A 23,413-nucleotide genomic window follows, 5' to 3' on the forward strand; every position below is an offset into this window, starting at 1 on the left:
GCATCCCGACATGAGCCAGGGCCCGTATGGGATGCCGGTGCCACAGGCGGAGGCTCAGCCCACGTCACAGCAGCGCTGGCCTCAACACTTTTTTTCCTTTTAGATTTATTTTGAGGCAGAGTTAGAGAGGAAGAGGGAGACACACACACACACACACAATCCGTGGTTTACTCCTCAAAAGCTACAATGGCCACGGCTGGGCCAGGCCAAAGCCGAGAGCCTGGAACTCCTCCCACTTGGTGCAGAGGCCCGAGACCTCGTGCCGTCTTCTGCTGCTTCTCCAGGCACATCAGCAGGAAGCTGGATCAGAAGTGAAGCAGGCCGGCGCCGCGGCTCACTAGGCTAATCCTCCGCCTAGCGGCGCCGGCACACCGGGTTCTAGTCCCGGTCGGGGCGCCGGATTCTGTCCCGGTTGCCCCTCTTCCAGGCCAGCCCTCTGCTGTGGCCAGGGAGTGCAGTGGAGGATGGCCCAGGTGCTTGGGCCCTGCACCCCATGGGAGACCAGGAAAAGCACCTGGCTCCTGGCTCCTGCCATCGGATCAGCGCGGTGCGCCGGCCGCAGCGCGCCGGCCGCGGCGGCCATTGGAGGGTGAACCAACGGCAAAGGAAGACCTTTCTCTCTGTCTCTCTCTCTCACTGTCCACTCTGCCTGTCAAAAAAAAAAAAAAAAAAAAAGAAGTGAAGCAGCTGAGACCCCAATGGTACCCGTATGGGATGCCAGCTTAGCCCCGTGTGCCAGCACCAGCCTCCCAGTCCACTTTCAATACCGTAATGAAATCAACCACAACCAACCAGTTTCTTCTTTCCTGAAGTGCACCACACCCGTGAATGCAACTTCCAGCGAGGCGCTGGGCACGGTGCGCCCAGGAGCGCCGCGTCACCGCCACACGCCTCGCAGACATCAGCGCTCACATCCCTGAGTGGCCGCGGCCGTGGCGCCGCGAGCCCCGCGAGCCAGTGTGCAAGCCTGGGGCTGACAAGCAGAGACGCCGAGGCAGATGCCCGCTTCCCGGCATCAAACCCCACAAAGGCCACTTCACACGTTTCAAGAAGCACCTGCTCCAAGATAGGAATAACAAACATTTATTCAGAAATGGGTCGTACAGTCATCCCCTTCCCTCCTGCTGGACAAGAGACGGACAGCTCACGAGGGCGGAGGCTGGAGGGCGACGCTCGGCCCTGTTCCCCAAGATGACAACCTGTGAGCAGGGGAGGCAGCAGCCCCTCCTGCCTCAACGTACCGTACGGTCACCCAGGGCCAGCCGTGTCAGCCGAGCTCAGGGGAACTGCGCTAACCAGAGCCGCACGGCCTGGGAGTCTCAGGCAAGGCCCTGGCACGTTTCCACCGGCACCCTCGGCAGAGTCCACGCAGAAATCGGACTGCTGCCAGTGCCAGAGAAACCCAGGCCTGCTGCTTCCGGGTGCTCTCGTGGGCAGGAAGGGTCGGGTGGGAGGAATGTCTTCCAGTGGCTGACAAGAATTAGGTCTGTACCCACTGACGGGGGCAGGGGAAAGAGCAGCCATCTTTGAAGAACCAGGAAGTGGAGCGCGGCCAGGAAGCCTTCCTGGACCTCCCTGGCCTGGGCACCTCAGAGCTGGACTGAGCAGGGGTCAGACGCTGGCTCCGTGCTGCCTGCCGGATTTCTAGCTGTGGGAACCCCGACCTCCCCAGTGCGCCGCGCCGGGCCAGCACCAGGCGAGTCCTGAGAGGCTCTGAGTGCCGTGCCTGCTCCCCGCACTGCTCGCCAGCTCCCCCAGCTCTGCCTGCTGGAGCCCCTCTCTGATCCCCACAAACCAGCAGGGTGCTGCCGAGTGACAGCAGGGGCTTTACACTGTTCTAGAAACAACTGAGGCAAGAGACAGAAGCAAGCTAACAACTCTCATTTAAATAATCCCCCAAAGCCATGACGTTGAAAAGGAGGCGGAGCTCTGGACAGGCCCAGCTTTTGCACCCAAACCGGGGTGTGCGGGGCTACACTGGATGAGGACTGTGAGGCCAACACGTGTTGCAAGGTCCCCAGCAGGCCAAGCGGACACAGGGAGGACACAGGACGGTGCAGGATCTCACTCTGGGCTGCTCCAGATAGCCCTGGCCTCCACTCCCGGAGCCCGGTGCAGTCTTCCTGGCAGGGCCTGGAGCCCCTCGTGCCAGGACAGGGGGCCCGTGCCCGGATCCCCACCCATCAGTAGTGGTGGGCTCATGGCTCCCACCAGGATGGCGGGGTTCCCATGCACAGCTCTGCAATGCTAAGTAATGAAGGGAAGACACTGTCCCTCACTCCTGCCGCAAGCCAGCGGGGCTCGCAGCAGCGGGGTGAGAAATCTGCCTGGGGCTGAAGGGAGGGCAGGAACACCCAGAGAAACTCAAGCCTACCTTAGTGATGGTGTGGAAGGGAGGAAACGCACTACAGGACATGTTAACATACAGGAGGGCGCAGTGAACACAGCGTGGAACGCCGGCCCCGTCCAGTGAGGAAGCTCCACCCCTGGCGGCCTGCCCCGCTCAGGAGGCTGCAGTCCAGCGGCCCCTTGGTCACGAGCTTTGCCTGGGGAGACAGGGCCACCCTCCTCTGCCTCACCCCCCTGCTCAGAGTTTGATTTTGAACTCTGTGGGCTGTGTGGTGGCTGAGGCCCCGGAGGACTTGAAGAGCGCCTTCAGGATGGTGTCAGGGTCCACTTCCGCTGCAGGGCTGGAGGAGGCAGCGTTCACCCTGCGGGGCAGCTCAGGGTCCCTTTTCACTGCGGGGCTGTCACTCAGTCGCCTGTGGGGAGCACAGAGTTAGGGCCTTCGTCAGCTTCTCCTGCGATGGGGAGGGCCCGTCACTGAGCGTCTGGCCGAGCAGGTTCCCGGCACAGATGGCCCCGTCTCCTCCGTCTCACAGCCAGCCTGTCACTTTCCTTATTTACTGCTGAGAAAACTGAGGCGGCTGCCGGGGTCTGCGTGCCCCTCCATGCTGTAACACACTCTAGCCTATCGCACAAGACGCCCGAAGGGAAGAAACCCATTTACTCAGGTTAGCCCAGTGATTCCCAAACTCACTAGGTCACGAAACCCTAAGGCACGTTTTCAGAACGTAACTTTACACTTGGAACACGGTATAGGAAACTTGTCCAAACCACGTAATCCACTGCCTAGGGTTCAGAGTCAAGCCTTTTCTATCTCAAAGTCTGTTTCAGGGCTGCCCACACGATCCCACCCACCCTGGCGGTGCAGCCTGCTCTTTGGAAACGCCGTCCTGCCATGGACAGTACGTGCATCTCAAGCTCCGGAACAGTCCCCGGCGTGGGACAGGCGTGTGTGCTCAGGTGGCCAACAAAGTGACAGACCGCACCGGGCACTGTCCCGTCAGCGCCGTCATCTAGAGGATGCACACGCGTGCAAAGCAGGACGCGAGGGACCTGCTCTCCACTTCCCTCCTAGAGTCTCAGCTACAAGGGTGGGACCAAGGTCAGAATGCCACCCCTGCAGCGCCCACCGGGGAACTGGAGACAAAACCATCCTGACTCAAAGCTGCACCTAGACAGGAGAGGAATGGAACGGAAGATGGAGGCAGGTGTCTGTCCCCCATCAGGAGGCGGCGGCGAGCAGTGTGTGGGCAGAGCAGCTCTGCACCCCAGCCCCCTCTGGGACTTACAGCAGGATGGGCTGGTCCGACGTGATGACGTTCCCGTTCATGTGAAGGTTGCACTTCATTGGCTGCCCTGCAAAACCCAAGAAAGAAAAGGCTGTGCTCTGGGTCTCAGCTCCCCACACCAAGGACAGGGCTGCCAGACACGAAGGAGCTCCCAGGAGACACCCTCAGCAAGGACGGCGCCAGGAAGCAGAGTGGCAACACATCCTGCTTCTCAGCCAGTGGGAGACGGCAGCGGTGCCCTGCTCGCCTGTGAAGCCAGCAGTAAGAGAGCAGGTACAGGCGGAGCTGAGTGAGGACAGGCTGCCACGTTCAGACTTCTCTCCGTGAGGGGGGCCTGCTCAGGGCCTCACCCCCGGGATGAGAGATGTGATACACGTCACAGGAACAGCATAAGAGGGGAGCGGAGGAGCAGAGTCGGGGCCCTGTTGTGGCACAGCGAGCGAAGGCCGCTCCCTCATCGTACCGTCCAGACACCGGTTGTTGTACTTCTTATATGCGGTGATAGCATCGTCCTTCTTCACAAAGACCACCTCTGCGACCCCAGGATGGACCAGCCGAGCCCGCTTGAGGGCTCCACACACACAGAAAAGCTCCTGTAAGCAACAAGAGGGGATGGGGTCGGGAGGTCATTCCTGACGGCCTGTCACTCGCACCCTCAACACAGGACTGGCTGAGGGGCAAGTCGCACTAGCAGGGGAGGGCGGTCCGGGTGTCCGTGTCACCACCTCCTCCAGAGCGTCACAGTCACAGCCTTTCTCCCAGAGCTGTCACGGGAGAGGGCAGGCAGGCTCACACAACAGTCAGTGCGTCACCTGAGTCTGGGGTTCTACCCAGCACGACCACAGTCTTGTGCGGCCAGAGATCTCCCAGGACAAGGAAGCTGACGCAGGGATGAATGAGGCCGACCAGCACTCAGGTCACCTCTTCACCTGCGACTGCCTACTCCAGGCTGTCATCAGGACCAGCGCGGCTCCCGCAGGTCCTTGAACAACTTGTTTTTAACCAAAGGAAACACGTTTATATCAAGACTGAAATGTCAGGTGTGAGCCGTTTTCCTGCTGTTACCTCACCGACGCCTGACTGGGTAGAGCAGGAGGCAGAGCGAGTGCTCCTGGCACGTTCCCGAGTGGGGGTGCTTCCAGGCGCTCAGTTTCTCGCCACGAAGCATTTTCCAAGACCCTGTACGCCACGTGCCTGGCTAGTACTTCTGCAATCGGGAACGTGTTTAATTTTCTATCATTTGTCGAGCATCAGGCAAGCAGGCGAGCTTTCCCTTCCCGCACGGACTGTTCACCGCACCGCCAGAGCAGGGGAGCCCAGGCAGCTCGGCGCCAACTTCACGGTGAAGACCACTGACCACCGTGGTGCGCAGCAGGGCCCGTTCCAGAGCCAGCCAGCCAGCTGCATGGCCAGCTGCAGTCCTTTCGTGATCTCATAGTTCAAAGCGCGCCTGGATGGCTCAACGAGTGGTTTTGGGGGTGTCTGCATGCGAACGAGCTTTCAAAGGAAGCTTTCATTCACCAGGCACCTGCCAGGTTCTGCCGTGACTGCAACAACAGGACAGGCAAGACAGAAGGGCAATTCAAAGGGGTCAATCGGCAGGTCCTACCCAACCCTCTTACTCCTTTTACATGATGGTGTCATCAAGGAAACCCCCGAAGAGGCAGGAAGTTCGAGTCTCAAGAGAGGCATCAAGCACTAGGTGCTGCCCAGCAGAACTGAAGGGCCCACTGAGGACCCACCAGACAGACGTCCCCTGTCCCGGACACCCCGCCAGGAAACCGGCCCGGGCGTGGACACTGCACAGGAGTGACCAGAGCCAGCCTGCCTGCTTCCAAGAACTGGGTCAACAGTCCAGCTTCTGGCGAACACCTGCCTTCCTTCTGGGAGGCGGGACTGTCACAGGCTGGCTGCTGGGGGAGCAGCTACGCCGAGGACTCGGGGGCTTGCGCCTGGTCTCCCCCAGCAACACCCACAGCCTTCCTCGTGCTGAGTGGTAAGTCTCAGCTGTGACACAACTACGTGCCGAGTCCTGGGAGACCCAGCAAACCCTGAAACCTGGGCTGGCCCCGGGACCTCTGTCCTAGAACTGATGGGAGCCTAGACACTGGCAGGCCGTGGTACTTACGACGATGTCCTCCTCGGTGACTCGGGGGTGCAGGTTGTTGACCGTCATCTTGGTGCCTTCCAAAGGGCTAAGCACAGGCTGCCACACAGACGACAGGGTCAGCAGAAGCCAGAGCAGGCGGCCTCTCACACAGCAGCACTCGGACTGCGCCCTGAGACCCCGGCACCCCTCACACGCCCACCACCCTGGGCCCTGGCCTCTGGCAGGAATGCTCCTCTGGCCTCCAGACCCTGCACTCACACTGGCTTCCCCCTCCCCCTCCCCCTGCCCCTCCCCAGGCGCTGCGGCGGGAGGAAGCGCTCTCTCCTGGGAACCCCTGTGCTAACAGAGCCGGCGGCTCCTCCCTGCTGGCCCCGCTAGCCCGCAAGCTCTTTTAGGGCAGGGCCCAGGTCTTGAGAATGCGAGGAGCCTGGGCTCACACGGCACACTGACCCAGCACAGGCTCTCGGGTGGGGTGGCCACCTTCAGCTCACCTCAGCAGGCGGCAGCTCTTTGGGGGGCTCCTCCTTGTTCACCAGCGTGCGGGACACGCTGGTCAAGGCTTTGGTTCGCACAGAGGAGGGGAGAGCGGGGGCGGTATATGCGTCATTCTGCACCACTTTGGTGAGAGGGAGGGCCTTGGACACCGAGAACTTGGAACTGCTCAGCCCAGCCTAGACAAACGGGCAGAAAGGAACGTCAGAAGTAGGAGATCCCAACTCCTGGGAAGCAGCCCAGGGCTACCAACCAGCTGAATGCGTGGCCCTCGCTCGGGGCCTCCCGGCTCCCCATGTCCATCAGAGTCTGTCCACTGCCTGTGACCTCCCACGGGCAGGCGCGCCGGAAGTGCTGAAGCCCTGGCCGCTCCTACACAGCCCCAACAGCGAAACGCGCCAGGAGCCACAGACTCACCCGCGCCACTTAGTTCTAAAAGCCCTGAAGTTCGGGACCGGTCAGAAAGACCACGAACCGGGGGCCCAGTTCACTCTGAAGAGAAGACGCCCGACTGCGGCAGGGCAGAGCTGGAAGGCACTGACGCAGGCAGACGCAACTGGAATCCTGGTCAGCTCACCCAGCTTCTCCCCATGCTGCAGTCCACGCCCCTCGCGCCCTCTGAGCCTCAAGAACCAGGACGGGGGTGGGTGCACACGGGACCCAGCACCAGACTGCTCAGGCTCAACTCCCGTGTCCACCACTTAGAGCCCAGGATTTATCTATTTATTTGAAAGGCAGAGTTACACAGGAGTAGGCAGGAAAAGAGGGAGGGAGGAAGGGAGGGAGGGAGAGGGAGGGAGGGAGAGGGAGAGAGAGAGAGGGAGGGAGAGAGAGGGAGGGAGAGAGGGAGGGAGAGAGAGAGAGGGAGGGAGGGAGAGAGGGAGGGAGGGAGGTCTTCCATCCACCTGTCCACTCCCCAAATGGCTGAAGCAGGGTCAATTCAAAGCCAGGAGCCTGGAGCTTATTCTGGGTCTCCCACACAGGCACAGGGGTCCAAGGACTTGGGCCATTTTCTGCTGCTTTCCCAGGAGCATTAGCAAGGAACTGGACCGGAAGTGGAACAGCTGGGACTTCAACCAGCGCCCATATGGGATGCTGGCGCTACAGGCCAGGGCTTTAACCTGCTGCACCACAGTGCCAGCCCCCTACCCACAACCCTTTAAGAGCCAAATCAGGCTGGCGCCGTGGCTCACTAGGCTAATCCTCCGCCTAGCGGCGCCGGCACACCGGGTTCTAGTCCTGGTCGGGGCGCCGGATTCTGTCCCGGTTGCCCCTCTTCCAGGCCAGCTCTCTGCTGTGGCCCGGGAGTGCAGTGGAGGATGGCCCAAGTCCTTGGGCCCTGCACCTGCGTGGGAGACCAGAAGGAGGCGCCTGGCTCCTGCCATCGGATCAGCGCGGTGCACCGGCTACAGCGCACCGGCCGCGGCGGCCATTGGAGGGTGAACCAACGGCAAAAGGAAGACCTTTCTCTCTGTCTCTCTCTCTCACTGTCCACGCTGCCTGTCAAAAAAAAAAAAAAAAAGAGCCAAATCAGTAACCAGGAGACTGGTCGCCACACACAGGGCGGTCTACTCCTGAAGGCAAACAGTGGAGACACCCATCTCGAGAAGCTGGCCGGGCAGCCTGGTGGTCTCCCGGAGCCCCCATGCTGTGCTTCTTCACTGCGGAATGGACGACCAGCACCCAGCCTGGCCAGCTGGCCCTGCATGCAGGTGCCCCTGCTCAAGCCACAGGTCAGGGGACACTGATTCTCGCTAACAAAAGCCAAGGGGATCCAAGGAAGGTCAGGGAGCAGGCAGCACACCCGCCACAGAGAAAGGAACGGAGGTTGCTTCTCGTGGGAAGACTCCCTGCTCCGGCTTGAGTGTGCCCTCCCAAACTCCCGCTGCAATTCAACTGCTGCCGGGACAGGATTAAGTGGGACCTTGGGGCTGGCGCTGTGGTGTAGTAAGCTAAGCCTCTGTCCGCGGTGCCGGCATCCAATATGGGTGCCAGATTGAGTCCTGGCTGCTCCATTTCCGATCCAGCTCTCTGTTATGGCCTGGGAAAGTGGCAGAAGAGGCCCAAGTGCTTGGGCCCTTGCACCCACGTGGGAGACCAGGAAGTGGCCCTGCTCCGGCTGTTGTGGCTGTTCGGGGAGTAAGCCAGCAGACAGAAGACCTTTCTGTCTCTCTATAACTCTGCCTCTGAAGCAAATACCAACACACACACACACACACGACCTGTCAGAGGTGACTGCCCGCACGAATGGACTCGGGTGTCACCGTGGAGTGGGCCTGTTATCTGGGGGTGAGTTCATAACGAGTGTGAGTTTGACACTACTTCCCTGCTGCACGTGTGCCTGCCTGCCGCCCACCGTGGGGATTCGCCAAGAAGGTCCCCGCCACACACCACCCTCAACCTTGCACTTCCTTGTCTCCAGAAGCCCAGGCCCGGGCCGCTCCTTGTGTATCACTCACTGCCTCTGGTGTTCCGGTACGGCAGCAGGAAACAGACTAAGACGCTCATTTTCTTTGAGGCGTAACACAGCAACTGGGAGCTGCAGCCCCAGGGCCCTGAGCAAACCACCCACATCAGCCTTGGCACTTCCTGCCTCTGAGATCTACGGCCCCAGTGAAGAGATGTTTCTTCACCCAAGGTCCTTCTCTCGGCTGTTTCAAATTAATAAAAATAAAATGGAAAAGAGGGAGAAGGCCACTTGGCAGAGCAGCTAAGGCTGCACCCCATCCATGGCAGAGTGTCTGTGTTCCACTCCAGTTTCCCACTGATGTGCACCCTGGGAGGCTGCAGGTGACGGGGTCCCATAGCTGGGTCCCTGCCACCCACGTGGAGACCCAGGAGTGAATTTCGGGCTCCCAGCACTGGCCTGGTCTAGCCTGGGCTGTTGCAGGCATTTGGGGACTAATCCAGTGAATGGGAGATCTCAGTCTCTCAAATAATAAAAGTGAATACATTTTTAAAAAGAAAGGCCCTACTCCCCACAACCTCTCCTACCCACTGACCAGAGGCACACAAGGGGAAGAAAAGGTGAAAGCCGTACCGCGTGGTGCAGAAAGCCGCCCGAGGCTGCAAACTTCATCTGCTTGGCAGGAAGTGGAGCCAGAGCATCCTCATCTTCGTCCAGGTCATACAAGTTCTACGAACAAAGACACAGACGCTAGTGCGGCGCGCAAGCCCTCCAGAGACCTCCGGAGCAAGCACAGCAGGGAGGTGACTGCTGGAGTGAGCAAGGGCTCAAGGGAGAAGCAGACACAGGGACAGAGGTGCCTGGAGAGCCAGGTTCTGAGGCTCGGGCGCAGGTCCTGACCCCCCAAGCCCAAGGGCCAGCGAACAGCACCAACGCCCAGGTCCATCAGAAGCACAGGGAGCAGCACCCACCAGATTCCTGACGTCTGCTTGCCGTCACACGTCCCTTCACAGTGAGGAAAACATTTCAAGAAAAGTGTAGTTAAGTAATTCTGTCACTGGGTGAGCACCACAAACCGAGCCCGCTCTACAGCAAGGCTGTAGGCAAAGCTATCGTCAGTGCGGGCTGTCTCTGACCGGAATGCTATTATGCACCACGTGCCTGTCTGTGCTCTGGCGTGCGGAGCTCATCTCAGGTAATCTGGTCTACAGAAGTAAATCCAAACTCTATAAAGAACTTAATCCACAGACATTCACAGCAGGACTTCTAATAGTGAAACAGCAGCAGTGTGTCTTAAATGAACTGAATGTCAACTCAATAACTCAGTTATTAAAAATGTTTAACAATAGATGTGGAAACGTCACAGAAACATGGCTGAGTTACAGAGTGAAAACAAAGACATAAAAGTGGCTAAGAATGTAACTACAACTTAAAAAACGACGCGATACAGCAGCCTGAAGTGCCAATTGTGATGCCAGCATCCAGGACTCAAGCCAGCTCCATCGCTTCCAGTCTTGTTTCCTGCTGTTGCCCCCAGGAGAGTGATGGTGGCCCAAGCTCTTTGGATCTTGCCACCATGTGGGAGACTTGGATGGGGCTCCTGGCTCCTGGCTCTGGCCTGGCCCCATCTTGGCTGCTGCAGCCATTTGGGGAGTGAACCAGCAGATGGAAGACTGCTTGATTGATTGATCTCTGCCCCCCCCCCCTTTATTTAAGATTTATTTATTTTGCCAGTGCCGTGGCTCACTAGGCTAATCCTCTGCCTTGTGGCGCCCGCACACCGGGTTCTAGTCCCGGTTGCCCCTCTTCTAGGCCAGCTCTCTGCTGTGGCCCCAGAAGGCAGTGGAGGATGGCCCAAAGTCCTTGGGCCCTGCACCAAGGAGACCAGGATAAGCACCTGGCTCCTGCATTCGGATCAGCGCAGTGCGCCAGCCGCGGCGGCCATTGGAGGGTGAACCAACGGCAAAGGAAGACCTTTCTCTCTGTCTCTCTCTCTCACTGTCCACTCTGCCTGTCAAAAAAAAAAAAAAAAATTATTTATTTTACTTGAAAGTCAGTTACAGAGAGGGAAGGAGAGACAGAGAGAGGTCTTCCATCTGCTGGTTCACTCCCCATTTGGTGGCCATGGCTGGAGCTCTGGCGATCCAAAGCCAGGAGCCAGGAGCTTCTTCTGGGTCTCCCATGCAGGTGCAGGGGCCCAAGCACTTAGGCCATCTTCTACTGCTTTCCCAGGCCATAGCAGAGAGCTGGATTGGAAGTGGAGCAGTCAGGACTTGAACCGGTGCCCATACGAGATGCTGCACCGCAGGCGGCAGTGTAACCTGCTACGACACAGCACAGGCCCCTCTGTAACTCTTTCAAACTAAATAAATCTTTATATTAAAAAAAGTCTTCTTGGGGCCAGTGTTGTGGCACAGCATGCTTAGCCTCACCTACAGTGCTGACGTCCCACATGAACGCCAGCTCTAGCTCCAGCTGCCCCACCTCCACTCCAGCTACCCACCATGGGCCCAGGAGAGTGGACAGCGGCGTAAGTCCTCGGGGCCCTCCCAGGAGAGTGGACAGCGGCTTAAGTCCTCGGGGCCCTCCCAGGAGAGTGGACAGCGGCTTAAGTCCTCGGGGCCCTCCCAGCCACCTGGAGACCCGGATGCAGTTCCAGGCTCCCGGCTTCCGCCTGGCCCAGCCCCAGCCACTGCGGCCAGTTAGAGGAGTGAAGCACCAGACAGAAAATTTCTGTTAAGCCCTCTCTTTCTGTAACTCTACCTTTCAAATAAATAAAAATAAACTTTAATTTAAAGAGTTTCTTCTTAAAACTCACAGAGTACGAAGTCAAATGTGCTCTCCTCTGGCTTGGACAGAATGTCCCCCAAAGTCTTATGGCAATGGAACAGAGGGTGGAGACGTAATCCAATCGCGGTGCCTGCAGTGGGGCTCCGGGCAGGGCCTGGATTGGATCATTTGCAGAAGGACAGACAGGCAGGCTCCCTCTTGCTAGGTGACGCTGTGAGCTGCCCCAGTATTCTGGCAGCAGGAAAGCCCACCAGAGGCCAAACAGAAGGCTCTCGCCTGATCCTGGACTGTGACCCTCCACAGCCAGAAGCCAGAGAGCTCCTCCCTTCACATGTAACTTGCTTCAGGTACCAGTTCCAGTGACAAAGAGCTGTCTACACATGCCTTCTCCAACACTTGCAACTGGAAACCACAGGCCAGGCCTCATCAAAACACACACACACATATACATACACACTCTAAGTACACATCCACGCGTGCAGGCACATGCACGCACTCCGCACTCTCTCTCATCCAAGTAGGTATCCACGCGTGCAGGCACGTGCACACACGCACACACACAGACACTCACTCACTCTACCTGTTTGGCCTGGTGGTTATTGACAACGTTGATTCTCATTCCAGCAGGATGAGCGTGAAGTGGCACCATGGCCTTCTGCTGTGGAACCTAGAAACACCCAGTGGTCACAATTCATCCCTTGCGGTCCACATGTGTTCTCTGAGGAGGGATCCTGGACGTCCACGCGGCAGGCCTCAGGTGACCCGCACTGGAGTGCCCCAGCCCTCAGAGCAGGACACCGTCCCAGACCACACGGCGATGCACGTCGGGCTTAGGGAACCTGGCTCAGTCAATGCCTGCTGCCACTGCTGCTGTCCCCACGATCAAAGCAACCGTGCACATTAAACTACAGTTTCTCCTCTGTGCGGGGTGATGGCTGGAGGGCAGCAGATGCAGCTGGATCCCTACCCTGGTCCTCCCACGGACCAGCTGGGCAGCGCTGGATACGAATTTCCCGTCTCCGAGACTCAGATTCTTTATAAAACCGCGGTGAGGACTAAGATGGATGTTAAGTGCCTGCCACGTGGCACATTCACCAGAGGTGCCCCCGCTCGCTTAGGAAAACCACTGCGTTTCCCCGGCGCGCCCCTTTCTCTACACAGACTGAGAGGACGCCTCGTGCTCCTCAGTGACCCCGCGAGAACGCACAGAGCGCCTTCGAGAGCAGCAACAGCTGCAGCACCTGGAGAAGGGCACGTCGCCCGAGCACGCCTGCCCCAATCCACCTCCGCTGCTGGCCTCGGGAACTGTGCATGACCACAGCCTACCTGGATGGTTTTGGTGAGCTTCAGGGCAGGGGTCACCGTCCCGACGGGCGGGCTCATGAAGGCTGCAGGGGAACCCCTCTTCAGGCTGATCTTCTCCCGGGCGTCGGCCACCGGCCGGGGCTTCTGGGCCACGGAGCTCTGCTGCTTGCGGGAGTTGAGCATCTCTCTGGCGTCCTGCACCTTCCCTTTGATGCGAAACCTGGCATCTTTCTGCAGGAGCTTCTCCCGGGCGTCCTTGACTCCCAGCTTGAGCCGAGCGTCCGCGAGCCCGATCTTCTGCCGGGCATCAAACCTCTGCTGGAAGCTGGCTGTGCGCGTCGCCGGGCTGACGAGGCTCTGCTGGACCCCGACTCGCGACCGCACACCTCCAGCTCCCGGCCTGGCGCTGAGCCTGCAAACAGATTGCCATTCTGAGTGGGTCTGGACAGCGACAGTAGCCCGTGCGAGGAGGACGGTGGCGACACTGGGAAAAGAAGGTCCTGGAGAAACCAGAAAGCAACCCCGCGCCTGTGTCCCACGGAACGATTAAGCCTACATAAAGGCCTCTTTCCTGGTCTCGTGGCTGTTACCTTTGCATCCGGCTTCCTGCCAATGCACCCCGGAGTCAGCACAGAATGGCTCAAGGGCTTGAAGACGGGGATGGAGTTACAGGGTCCTGCCCTCAGCCTGGCTACCAGCAGCAGTGATTCTCCCTGGACTGGGCCACCTTAATCTTTGTGGTCCTCGGCCAGCAAAACCATTGGTGGTAGTGGGGTTATGCTTTGTGGTGACTCCAGAAACCTGACGTTACATTTAGGGACCCTGGATGGGAACAGAGGGAACACGACCTCCTTAATAAAGGACCCCTCCTGCCCCAGGACCAACTGGCAGGTAAAGTGTCCCCGGTGGCTTTTTAAGAATGCTAGAAATTCTCTTCTATTTGCCAATGAAGCCCATCAGAGAAAAGAAACAGGCTACTGGTTGGTTCAGACCAGGAGCTGCCAGGGAGCGCCCAGATGCAACTGCTCACTCAGCACGACTCACACCACAGATCTGGGGCCGGGCAGTCAAGTGACCACCAGGAACACAGTAGGCTATAGGACTCCAGGCACCCCAAATTCAGGGGTACAGATAGCCAAGTCACCCCACACCCCTCCTCCAGGAGAGAGAGGCATAGCCCCTGCAATCCGTGAGCAAGTGGACTCCCAGAGGGCCACGGGAAGGCTTCCAGTGGCCCCGAGTGTCCACCAGCGCTCCAGGAGGACCGAGTGCAGGTAAGCCCAGCACAGCCCAGAGAGGGCAGTTTGTCTGTTCACGCAGCTGGAGGCAGCTGAGGCAGCACCAGCTTCCCCAGAGCTGCCCTCGGACACGTCCCTTTACTGCTCCCCTCGGCCGGCCGGCCGGCCTCCCGCTGCCTGGTTCCTGGTCGCGGGCCCCTCCCCAGATGGAGCAGCCGAAGCACTCGCCGGGCTGCACCACACCCATCTGCTGTAGGCCGACGTCTCCCACAGGACACGAGATTCTTGGGGGTGCGCCCTGCCCCCCTCGCCTGTGTCACACCTCCATCACAGGATGGTAAGGGTTCCACAAGCTTCTGCAGCCCTGAGCTCCCTCAGGCTCCCATCTCGGAGGCCAGCTGCCAGCCATCTCCACCTCCCCCGGAAACAGGCCCAGCACTGAGCCCGGGGGAGGGGAAGGACCGAGAAACACAGGGCCACCCAGCAGTCAGTCCTCCCTGACTGATCCGTGCCCTGCCAGGGGCCTGGCCTCCACGCACCCCTCTGCCGAGAGGGAGCCGGCCTGGCTGTGGCACTCGAAGGATTCACAAGGTCTCACCGGCTCCCAGCCTCCGCCTCCTGCAGGAGCTTCCAGGAAGGCCCCCAGGAGGGGAGCGGTTCTCTGACGGACAGAGCCTCACAAGTGGAGCCCAGCTATATCTACAACAAAACTGGAAGACGCCCACCACACACAAGAGTCAGACGCATCCCAATCCAAGCCCAGTCTCTTCCCAAAGATTTCCTATCTTCTTTTATCTTCTTCAACTGTTACCTTCTCCCATCAATCGCCAGGGCACCTCTCACTACCAGATGGCTCCTGATAATTATAACCAAAGGCACAGGGACCATGTTATCATCATAGCACCATAAACTGGGAAAATCAAGGCCCCGTAGCATCAATTTTACTTTGAAGAAGTTATCCAACTTTTTTTATTTATTTATTTTTATTTTTTGACAGTCAGAGTGGACAGTGAGAGAGAGACAGAGAGAAAGGTCTTCCTTTGCTGTTGGTTCACCCTCCAATGGCCGCGGCACTGCGGTCGGCACACCACACTGATCTGAAGCCAGGAGCCAGGTGCTTATCCTGGTCTCCCATGGGGTGCAGGGCCCAAGCACTTGGGCCATCCTCCACTGCACTCCCTGGCCACAGCAGAGAGCTGGCCTGGAAGAGGGGCAACCGGGACAGAATCCGGCGCCCCGACCGGAACTAGAACCCGGTGTGCTGGTGCCACAAGGCGGAGGATTAGCCTAGTGAGCCACGGCGCCGGCCTATCCAACTTTTTTAAAAAAGATTTATTTAGGGGCCAGCGCTGTGGCATAATGAGTAAAGCCGGCACCTGAAGCATCAGCATCCCATATGGATGCCGGTGAGATTCCCAGCTGCTCCACTTCCAATCCAGCTCCCTGCTGGTGTGCCTGGCAAGACAATGGAAGAAGGCGCAAGTGCTTGGCCCCTGCACCCAGGTAGAAGACCCAGAAGAAGCTCCTGGCACCTGACCTCGGATTGGACCAGCTCTGGCCATTGCAGCCATTTGGGAAGTGAACCAGTGGACAGAACATCTCTAGATCTCTCTTTGTAACTCTCTTTCAGATGGATAAATAAGAGAGTGAGAGGCAGAGAGAGATATCTTCCATCCACTAGTTCACTCTCCAAATGGCCACAATAGCCAGGGCTGGGCCAGGCTGAGCTAGGAGCCAGGAACTTCATCCTGGTCTCCCACATCACTGGCAGGGCCCAAGCACTTGAGCCATCGGCTGCTGCTTTCCGGGAGCATTAGCAGGGAGCTGGATCAAAAGTGGAGCACCCTGGGGCTGGCGCTGTGGCGTAGTGGGTAAAGCTGCCTCCTGCAGTGCCAGCATCCCATATGGGCACTGGTCCGAATCCTGGCTGCTCTACTTCTGATCCAGCTCTCTGCTATGGCCTGGGAAAGCAGTATGAGATGGCCCCAGTCCTTGGGCCCCTGCACCTGCGTGGGAGACCCAGGAGAAGCTCTTGGCTTCTGGCTTCAGATTGGTGCAGCTCCAGCCGTTGCGGCCAATTGGGGAGTGAACCAGCCGATGGAAGACCTCTTTCTCTGCCTCTCCTTCTATCTCTGTGTAACTCTGCCAGATACATAAATAAATCTTTAAAAAAAAAATGTGGCGCACCCGAGACACAAACTGGCACCCATATGGGATGCCAGCACTGCAGGCATGCCACAACACCGGCCTGAAGTTACCCAATATCACCAATCACGCAAGCAACAAAACATTACTGGCAAGAAAGAAAAGCAGAAAAAAGGGAAAATTAATGGAAAACAATTATTTCAAACAAGGAAATCAACACTGAGATTCTCGAAAACAAACGCCATAATCCTGAGCAGGGAATGAGTGGAGAAGAGGACAGATGAAGCTCCGTGGTGCTCTCTTTCTGCAGGGAAACGCCCTTCATGCGGGAGTGGGCGCTCAGCGCGGTGGTACGATGCCTGCAGCCCGTATCAAGTCCTGGGTGCACTTCCTGGCCCTGATCTCACGCTGGCTTCCAGCTAATGCCGACTCTGGGAAGCAGAGTGCAGGGGGAGGGGACCAGGCGGCGGCAGCCTCACTCACTCAGTACTCCTCAACAGCTTTCCCTCTGCGACAGCCAGCACGTGCTGTGTTCTGAGACTCCCCAGGAACAACACCCCAGGGCCCCGTAACAGACAGAGGCCGTGCGGGTGATGAAAGGCTCTGTGGTGAGTGTGGATCCAGGGAAACCTCACCACAGCACGGCAGACTTTGACACACGCCCCTAAATCTCACAACCCTGAGAACAAGGTCACTTTCCACATTTTATAAATGAGGAGAGACTTAAGGAGATTAACTATCTCAAGATCACAGAGTTAATAATGGTGAAAACGGGGTTTAAAGTTCACTGTATCTGGTGAAGGTACCAACAAATTAAGCATGAGTCAAAAGACCAGGGGCAGGTGGCACGGCACAGCAGGTTGAGCTAACGCTTGCCACACAGGAGTCCCATATGGGAGTGCTATCCCACCAAGATCGCTTCCTGCTCACGCAGTCAAAACGGCCCAAGTGCCCGGGACCCTGCCACTCCTGTGGGAGATCAGGACGGAGTTCCTGTGTCCTGGCTCAGCCTGGCCCAGACCCAGCTGCTGCGGCCCTCTGGGCTGTGAACCACAGGATGGAGATCCTCCAGCTCTTCCTCCACTCCTCTGTTGATCTGCCTCTCGAATCATCTTTACGAGGCAGTAAAGACCAGAGTGGGTGTTGCGCTGCAACGGGCTGAGCGCCTGCCTGAGTGCCTGGATCCCACGAAGGTCTGGGATCAAGTCCCCCTCAGCCCCCATCCAGTGCCCTGCGAAGTGCTTGGGAGGCAGTGGATGACGCCACCCAAGGGAGACCCAGATGGCATTGCTGGCTCCTGGCTTTGGCCCTGCACAGTCCTGGCCATGCAGGCATCTGGGGAGTGAAGCAGCAGACAGACGGTCCATCTCCCCCGCCCCTTCCTCCCTCTGCTGCTCTGCTTCAAAGAAAGTAGTGACTTGAAGGGGAAAGGGAAGACTGAGAAGCAAAAAAGGAACACTTGAACATGACAAACGTCAGTGCTCTCTCACGATGAAGACCAGGACGAGCAGTGAGTCCAGAGCTACGACACCGCACACCAGAGCGCCCGGTGTCAGCCCAGCCCCCGACTTAGCTTCCTGCGAACGCAGACGCTGGGAGGCAGCAGTGACCCTCCAAGGGAGAGGATCTCGCCACCCACGTGAGAGATCCGCTTTGTTTCCTGCAGGCACAGAAGTCAACAGCAAACTGGAGCATTCACTGTCTAATGACTGGAACTCGGAAGAATTAAGGAAGGGAAAACAAAAACAAAAGAAATCATCTCTATTACGAAGGTCTGGTATTTTGGTTCCAGTACATGACTAAACCCTTCAAAAAACAAAAACAAAAAAAAGCCCACTGTGACTGTGGGTGAGCCCTGTCCTCACAAGACTGCAGCCACCCAGGATGCACTCACGACAGAGGGCAAGCACACGTGAGGACAGCAGGCGCGTCACACGGGGCCACCGTCACGGCCCTGAGTGGTGGGAACGTCACGCACTGCTCAACGAGAGATCCGCTGAGACTTGCGAGCTATGCTGTCAGCGGACTGCAGCCTTGCGCAAGTATCACAGCCTGTATGGCCGCAGAAAGAAGCCGGGCCTCGTCAGGCCGTGTGGCACTAAGGGACCACTGTGCACTGTGGCACACGCAGTCGACTGTTGACGGGAATGTCCTCCGTCAGCAAACAGCAGCATTGAAAGCAGGCGGGGAGAGGGACCAGCCTCGCGGCAGCAGGAGCCAGCAGGAGTGGCTCGGGTGGGAGCGGCCCTTTAATGGGATGCATCCCATCTCCCTGCCCACACCAGCTCTCTCAATTCCTTTCCAGAACAGCTTAGGGGCCTTCAGTGTTGAGACTTTTATTTATTTATTTTTATTTTTCTGACAGGCAGAGTTGGACAGAGAAAGAGAGACAGAGACAGAGAGAAAGGTCTTCCTTTCTGTTGGTTCATCCACCAAATGGCTGCTACAGCCGGCGCGCTGCGCTGATCTGAAGTCAGGAGCCAGGTGCTTTCCCCTGGTCTCCCATGCAGGTGCAGGGCCCAAGCACCCGGGCCATCCTCCACTGCCTTCCTGGGCCACAGCAGAGAGCTGGCCTGGAAGAGGGGCAACCGGGACAGAATCCGGCGCCCCGACCGGGACTAGAACCCGGTGTGCCGGCGCCGCAGGCGGAGGATGAGCCTAGTGGGCCCGGCGAGGCTTTTTTATAATCAGGGCTCCCTCCCGCTTTTCCTCCCAGCAGGCAGCAGTGCAGCTTACAGGCACTTTTCCAAACACACACTCCTGCTGGGGTGGGTCTCTAAACAGAGTCAGCCCCAAGAACTGCTGAGGGCGCCCCAGTTCAACCCGGGGGAGCCTGTGACCCAACCCCAACTTCTGCCTGCAGCCTCGCCGCCCACCAACGTTCCAGATCACATCCTGTGCCTTTGTCTTCCGTATGTGTTTGGGAGGGGGCTGGATTGTGAGTAAGTCTCTGTTTTTAAAAATGTATTTAGGGGCTGGCGTTGGGGCGCAGTGAATGAAGCCACTGCCTGTGGCTCCGGCATCCCGTACAAGCACCAGTTTGAGTCCCGGCTGCTCCACTTCCCAGCCATTAGCTCCCTGCTAATGTGCCTGGGACAGCAGTGGAAGATGCCCAAGCGCTTGAACTCTGCATCTACATGGGAGACTCAGATGAGGCTCCTGGCTCCTGGCTTTGGGCTGGCCCAGCCCTGGCCGCTGTGGCCATTTAAGGAGTCAGTCAATGAATGGAAACTCATTCTCTAACTCTGCTTTTCAAACAAATAAAGCTTTTTTAAAAAGTATCTATGGGAGTGCCGGTTCAAGTACCAGCTGCTCCACTTCTGATCCAGCTCTCTGCTAAGGCCTAGGAAAGCAGCAGAAGATGGCCCAAGTCCTTGGGCCCCTGCACCCACATGGGAGACCCAGAAGAAGCTCCTGACTCCGGATCAGCGCAGTTCCAAACACTGCAGCCAATTGGGGAATGAACTAATGGATGGAAGACCTGTCTCTCTCTGCCTTGCCTTCTCTCTGTGTATAACTCTTTCAAATAAATAAATAAACCTTAAAAAAAAAAAGTATCTATGGGACCAGCACTGTACTGTAGCAGGTAAGGCTACTGCCTGGGCGCCGGCTCCAGTCACAGCTGCCCCACTTCCAATCCGGTTCTCTGCTGTGGCCTGGGAAAGCAGAAGATGGACCAAGTCTTTGGGCCCCTGCACCCACATGGGAGACCTGGAGGAAGCTCCTGGCTCCTGGCTTTGGATCAGCACAGCTCTGGCCATTGTGGCCATCTGGGGAGTGAACCAGCAGATGGAAGACCTCACTCTGTCTCTCAAAAAAAATTTTTTTTAAGTATCTGAAAAGTAGAGAGACACAAACAAAAATGAATCTTCAACTCACTGGTTCACTCCCCAAATGCCCATCACAGCTGGGGCTGAGCCAGGCCAAAGGCAGAGCTCCGTGCAGGTCTCCAGGGGGTGACGGGAACACAACCACGCGTGCAGCGCACTAGTGGGAAGCTGGATCAGGGGAGGCACAGGAAGCAGGCAACCCCGAGCGGCAGGAATGCTGTGGGACAAGCCCGCCCCCGCTCAGCCCACGATGTCACAGTGCAACTCTGCTTCCAGCTGCTCTCAGGCAGACCCCGAGTCCCCGCACCCTGGCTGGAACCTGGCTGTCCGCGTGACCAGGGGTCAGGGAGGGCGTGTAAGATCTAAGATCTGGCTCGGTGGACGGCAAGGTCGCCCGGCTCAGGGCAGATGCCTGTCCAAAGGACTCAGACCCAGGAAGGGGGCCTGGGCCACTCTGAAGCAGACCGTAACCCACGCGGTTCTGCGGGTCAGCGTGCGCCTGTTACGGTCACTTTACGGGGAGACCACGTGCCTCAGACTGCGACGGGGGTCTCTGAACTAGGTGCTCTGGACACGACCCCTGACCCGAGTTTCACTTCAAAACCCAATTCTTCTCCAAGTTACATAACAGCTCATTTCCTCCTTTCGGTATGTAGGCCTGCATCTCCGCAGAGGAAAACAAGCACTGCACACTGGAGCCGAGCCCCAGCCTGGCCCACCCCCGTGGCTGCGGGCACTCCCGGACGGGCGCCTGGCCCGGAGCCGCTCACAGCAGCACCCTCCTCCCTGCGTGGCAGCAGCCAGCCGGCCACACTGGGGGTCACCTCATCACACCACGGAGGGTCCGCCTGGCTGAGGTGATCGCAACACTTGAACTCTGAAGGCAGAAACCAACAGGGGCGGCCGGTGCTCAGAGCTGGGCTGCCTCGGGTCTCCTGCCAGGCGGGGGCAGACAAACCACCCGCCCGTTCGCTTGCCACTCGTCACCGAATCCTGACAAGGGAGGGCCAGGCCTTTCCCGCCTGGTGAGGTGTGAGGAACAGAAACACTTGGCGCACTGCCGCGTGCAGCCTCGGGCCCCAGGCAGAGGGACCAGACAGGGCGAGAGGCTACTCGCTGCACCGCCCGCCGTTCCAGCGCTCGCCCAGATACCACGTTAAAACCAAAGTTCCGGGGCCGGTGCTGTGCTCAGCGGGTTAACGCCCCAGCATCCCATCTGGGCGCCGGTTCAAGTCCTGGCTGCTCCCCTTGGATCCAGCTCCCGGCTTAATGGGCCTGGGAAAGCAGAGACGGCCCAGTGCCTGAGCCCCTGCACCCATGATGAGACCCCGAGGAAGCTCCTGGCTTCAGATCAGCCCCGCTCTGCGGCTGCGGCCATCTGGGAGTGAACCAGCGGATGGAAGACCTCTCTGCCTACCTCTCTCTGTAACTCTTTCAAATAAATAAATCTAAAAAAAGTGACATTCTCATTAAAAAAAAAAAAAAAAAAAAAAAAAGTTCCCAGTGAGTTCCTCAATGTAAGACATGCTAGACACAAGGATTTCCTCCTACGCTGAAGTCTCATCAGCCTCCCCCTTCTGGCTGGAAATACTCTATTTATTTGAGATGCAGTCATCTGAAAGGCAGAGTGACAGGCAGATACAGACAGACTGACTGACGGGGCGTGAAGAGAGATCCCCCATCTGTGGTTCACTCCCGACGGCCGCAGGCCAGAGCCTCCTCCAGGTCTCCCATGGGGTGCAGGGCCCAAGCACCTGGGCCATCCTCACTGCTTCCCAGGCCACGGCAGGGAGCGGGATCGGAAGAGGCGCAGCCGGGACTTAGCCGCCGCCCCCCTTACCCGGATACAAGGCCTGGAGCTAGCTTCTGGCTGTGCCGACTGTGCAGTCAAACAGCAGTGGTGCCCGGAGGGCTTGTCTTCGCTGGGTGTCCTCCCTCCACACCTGCCCCAACCCAGTGCTCGCGGAAGCTGACCGCTGCAGGCCCCTCAGCCGCCAGGGGGTCTCTGGTCGTCCCACCCCACAGGGCTCAAACGGCGGCCTGCCACGCACCCCCACCCCACCCCGCACCAGAGCGGGGTCGCAGGGCGGCTCCCATCCTGGGCCAGCTCCTTGCTGGTGACCTGGGAAAGCAGCATGCTGGCCGGCGCTGCGGCGCAGTGGGTTAGCGCCCGTCCTGAAGCGCGGCAGCCCACGTGGGCGCCGGTTCGAGTCCCGGCTGCTCCTCTTCCCATCCAGCTCTGCTGGGGCCTGGGTAAAACAGCGGAAGACGACCCAAGCGCTTGGGCCCCCGGAGGAGGCTCCAGGCTCCGGCCCGGCGCAGCTGCGGCCGCTGCGGCCATCTGGGGAGAGAACCAGCGGATGGAAGACCTCGCTCTCTCTCTCTCTCTGTAACTCTGTCTTTCAGATAGAGGAAATAAATCTTTAAAAATAAAACATTAGGAAAAGCTAAGTCCGCCGAGCACCAGCTATCTGTGCGGCTCCTCTCCAATCAGCTCGCCCAGAAAGCCGAGGCCTAAGCAGGCCAAGGGCCGGGGGCGGCTGGTCAGCGCCGGCCGACACGCGAGCCCGCGCCCCGCCGGTGGGGCCCCAGGAGCCGCGGCACGCGACAGGCGACCCTGCGAACAGACAGCAGCGACGGCAGACACACCCCTCCGCTTCCGATGCCCCAGCCTGCCCGGGGCGCCCGGCGCTGGGCACAGACCCGACCCGGGCCCGGCGGGGCTCGCTCCGGAGAGGCCACGGCCGGGAACCGCGAGCCCGGTCCAGCTGCGCCGCCGCCCGCCCGGCCTCGCCCTCCTCCCCCACGATGGGGGCCGCAGCGTGGCCGGGGGGCGCCCGGCGAAGTTCCCACGCTCGCGGCGCGCTTCCCCGCGCAACTTCACTCGGCTCGACGCTGGGCGCAGCCTCGGCTGCCCGGAGCCCCCGACCCGCGCCGGCGCCCCCGGGCCCCCGACCCCGCCGCGGCCCGCCCGAGCGCGGCGCCCCCAGCAGTGGGCGGGCGGGCCCGGACCGCGGCGGCGACGCCGGCCTGGCCAATGAGGAGCGCGGCAGCCGCAGGGGGCGGGCACGGGCCCTCGGCGTCGCGCCCGGCCGCTCCCTCCGTCGCCCCAAGTGCCGCCAGGCCGCGGCCCCGAGCCCCGAAGGGAGGAAAGGCCGCTCACCGCCCCTTGGTCGCCGTTCCGCGCTTCCGGATGAGCTCGTCCAGCGAAATGTCCGCCATCTTGCGCCGTCAAGAAAGCCGACAGCAGCCCGGACTCGCTCAGCCCCGGAGCCCGCCCCTCCGGCCGCGACGGACTCCAGCGCCGCTTCCGGCGTCCGGCCGACCAAGTCTCGCGACAGCTCAAGCCAGGCAGGGGCCGGAAGGGGCGTGGCGCCCCCGTGAGCCTTCGCGACGCCCGCTGCTCATCTGCATACGGGGGCGTCGGGGCACTAATGATCTATTTTTTCGCCCTGGCGAGC

The 23,413-nt window shown here is 59.2% G+C and overlaps 1 protein-coding gene across 2 annotated transcripts; it reads right to left on the reverse strand.

Annotated features, from left to right (window-relative positions):
* Positions 1-1,067: 1,067 nt before the first annotated feature.
* POLDIP3 (DNA polymerase delta interacting protein 3) lies at positions 1,068-23,322 on the reverse strand. Of its 2 annotated transcripts, XM_008275136.5 has the most exons (9): positions 23,116-23,322; positions 12,761-13,151; positions 12,015-12,101; positions 9,278-9,373; positions 6,237-6,416; positions 5,764-5,841; positions 4,099-4,228; positions 3,636-3,702; positions 1,068-2,762 (listed from the first exon to the last, which is right to left on the reverse strand). In XM_008275136.5, the coding sequence occupies exons 1-9, from the start codon at positions 23,172-23,174 to the stop codon at positions 2,588-2,590; spliced, it is 1,263 nt and encodes a 420-aa protein (XP_008273358.2). In that variant the 5' UTR covers positions 23,175-23,322; the 3' UTR covers positions 1,068-2,587. The 2 variants fall into 2 exon arrangements, with proteins under 2 accessions (XP_008273358.2, XP_008273359.2); XM_008275137.5 differs by lacking the exon at positions 12,015-12,101.
* Between the last annotated feature and the right edge of the window lie 91 nt (positions 23,323-23,413).

The sequence above is a fragment of the Oryctolagus cuniculus genome, chromosome 11, assembly GCF_051225735.1.
Source record: "Oryctolagus cuniculus isolate XC-2025 breed Fujian yellow rabbit chromosome 11, ASM5122573v1, whole genome shotgun sequence".
Classification (NCBI taxonomy): Eukaryota; Metazoa; Chordata; class Mammalia; order Lagomorpha; family Leporidae; genus Oryctolagus; species Oryctolagus cuniculus.

Excerpts from the sequence above, each read along its gene's own strand:
- POLDIP3 (XM_008275136.5), bottom strand. The coding sequence starts at position 23,174 with ATGGCGGACATTTCGCTGGACGAGCTCATCCGGAAGCGCGGAACGGCG. Across the intron at positions 12,102-12,760 it reads AGCTCACCAAAACCATCCAG|GTTCCACAGCAGAAGGCCAT; the intron begins GTAGGCTGTGGT and ends GGGTGTTTCTAG. Across the intron at positions 2,763-3,635 it reads TCGGACCAGCCCATCCTGCT|GCGACTGAGTGACAGCCCCG; the intron begins GTAAGTCCCAGA and ends TGCTCCCCACAG.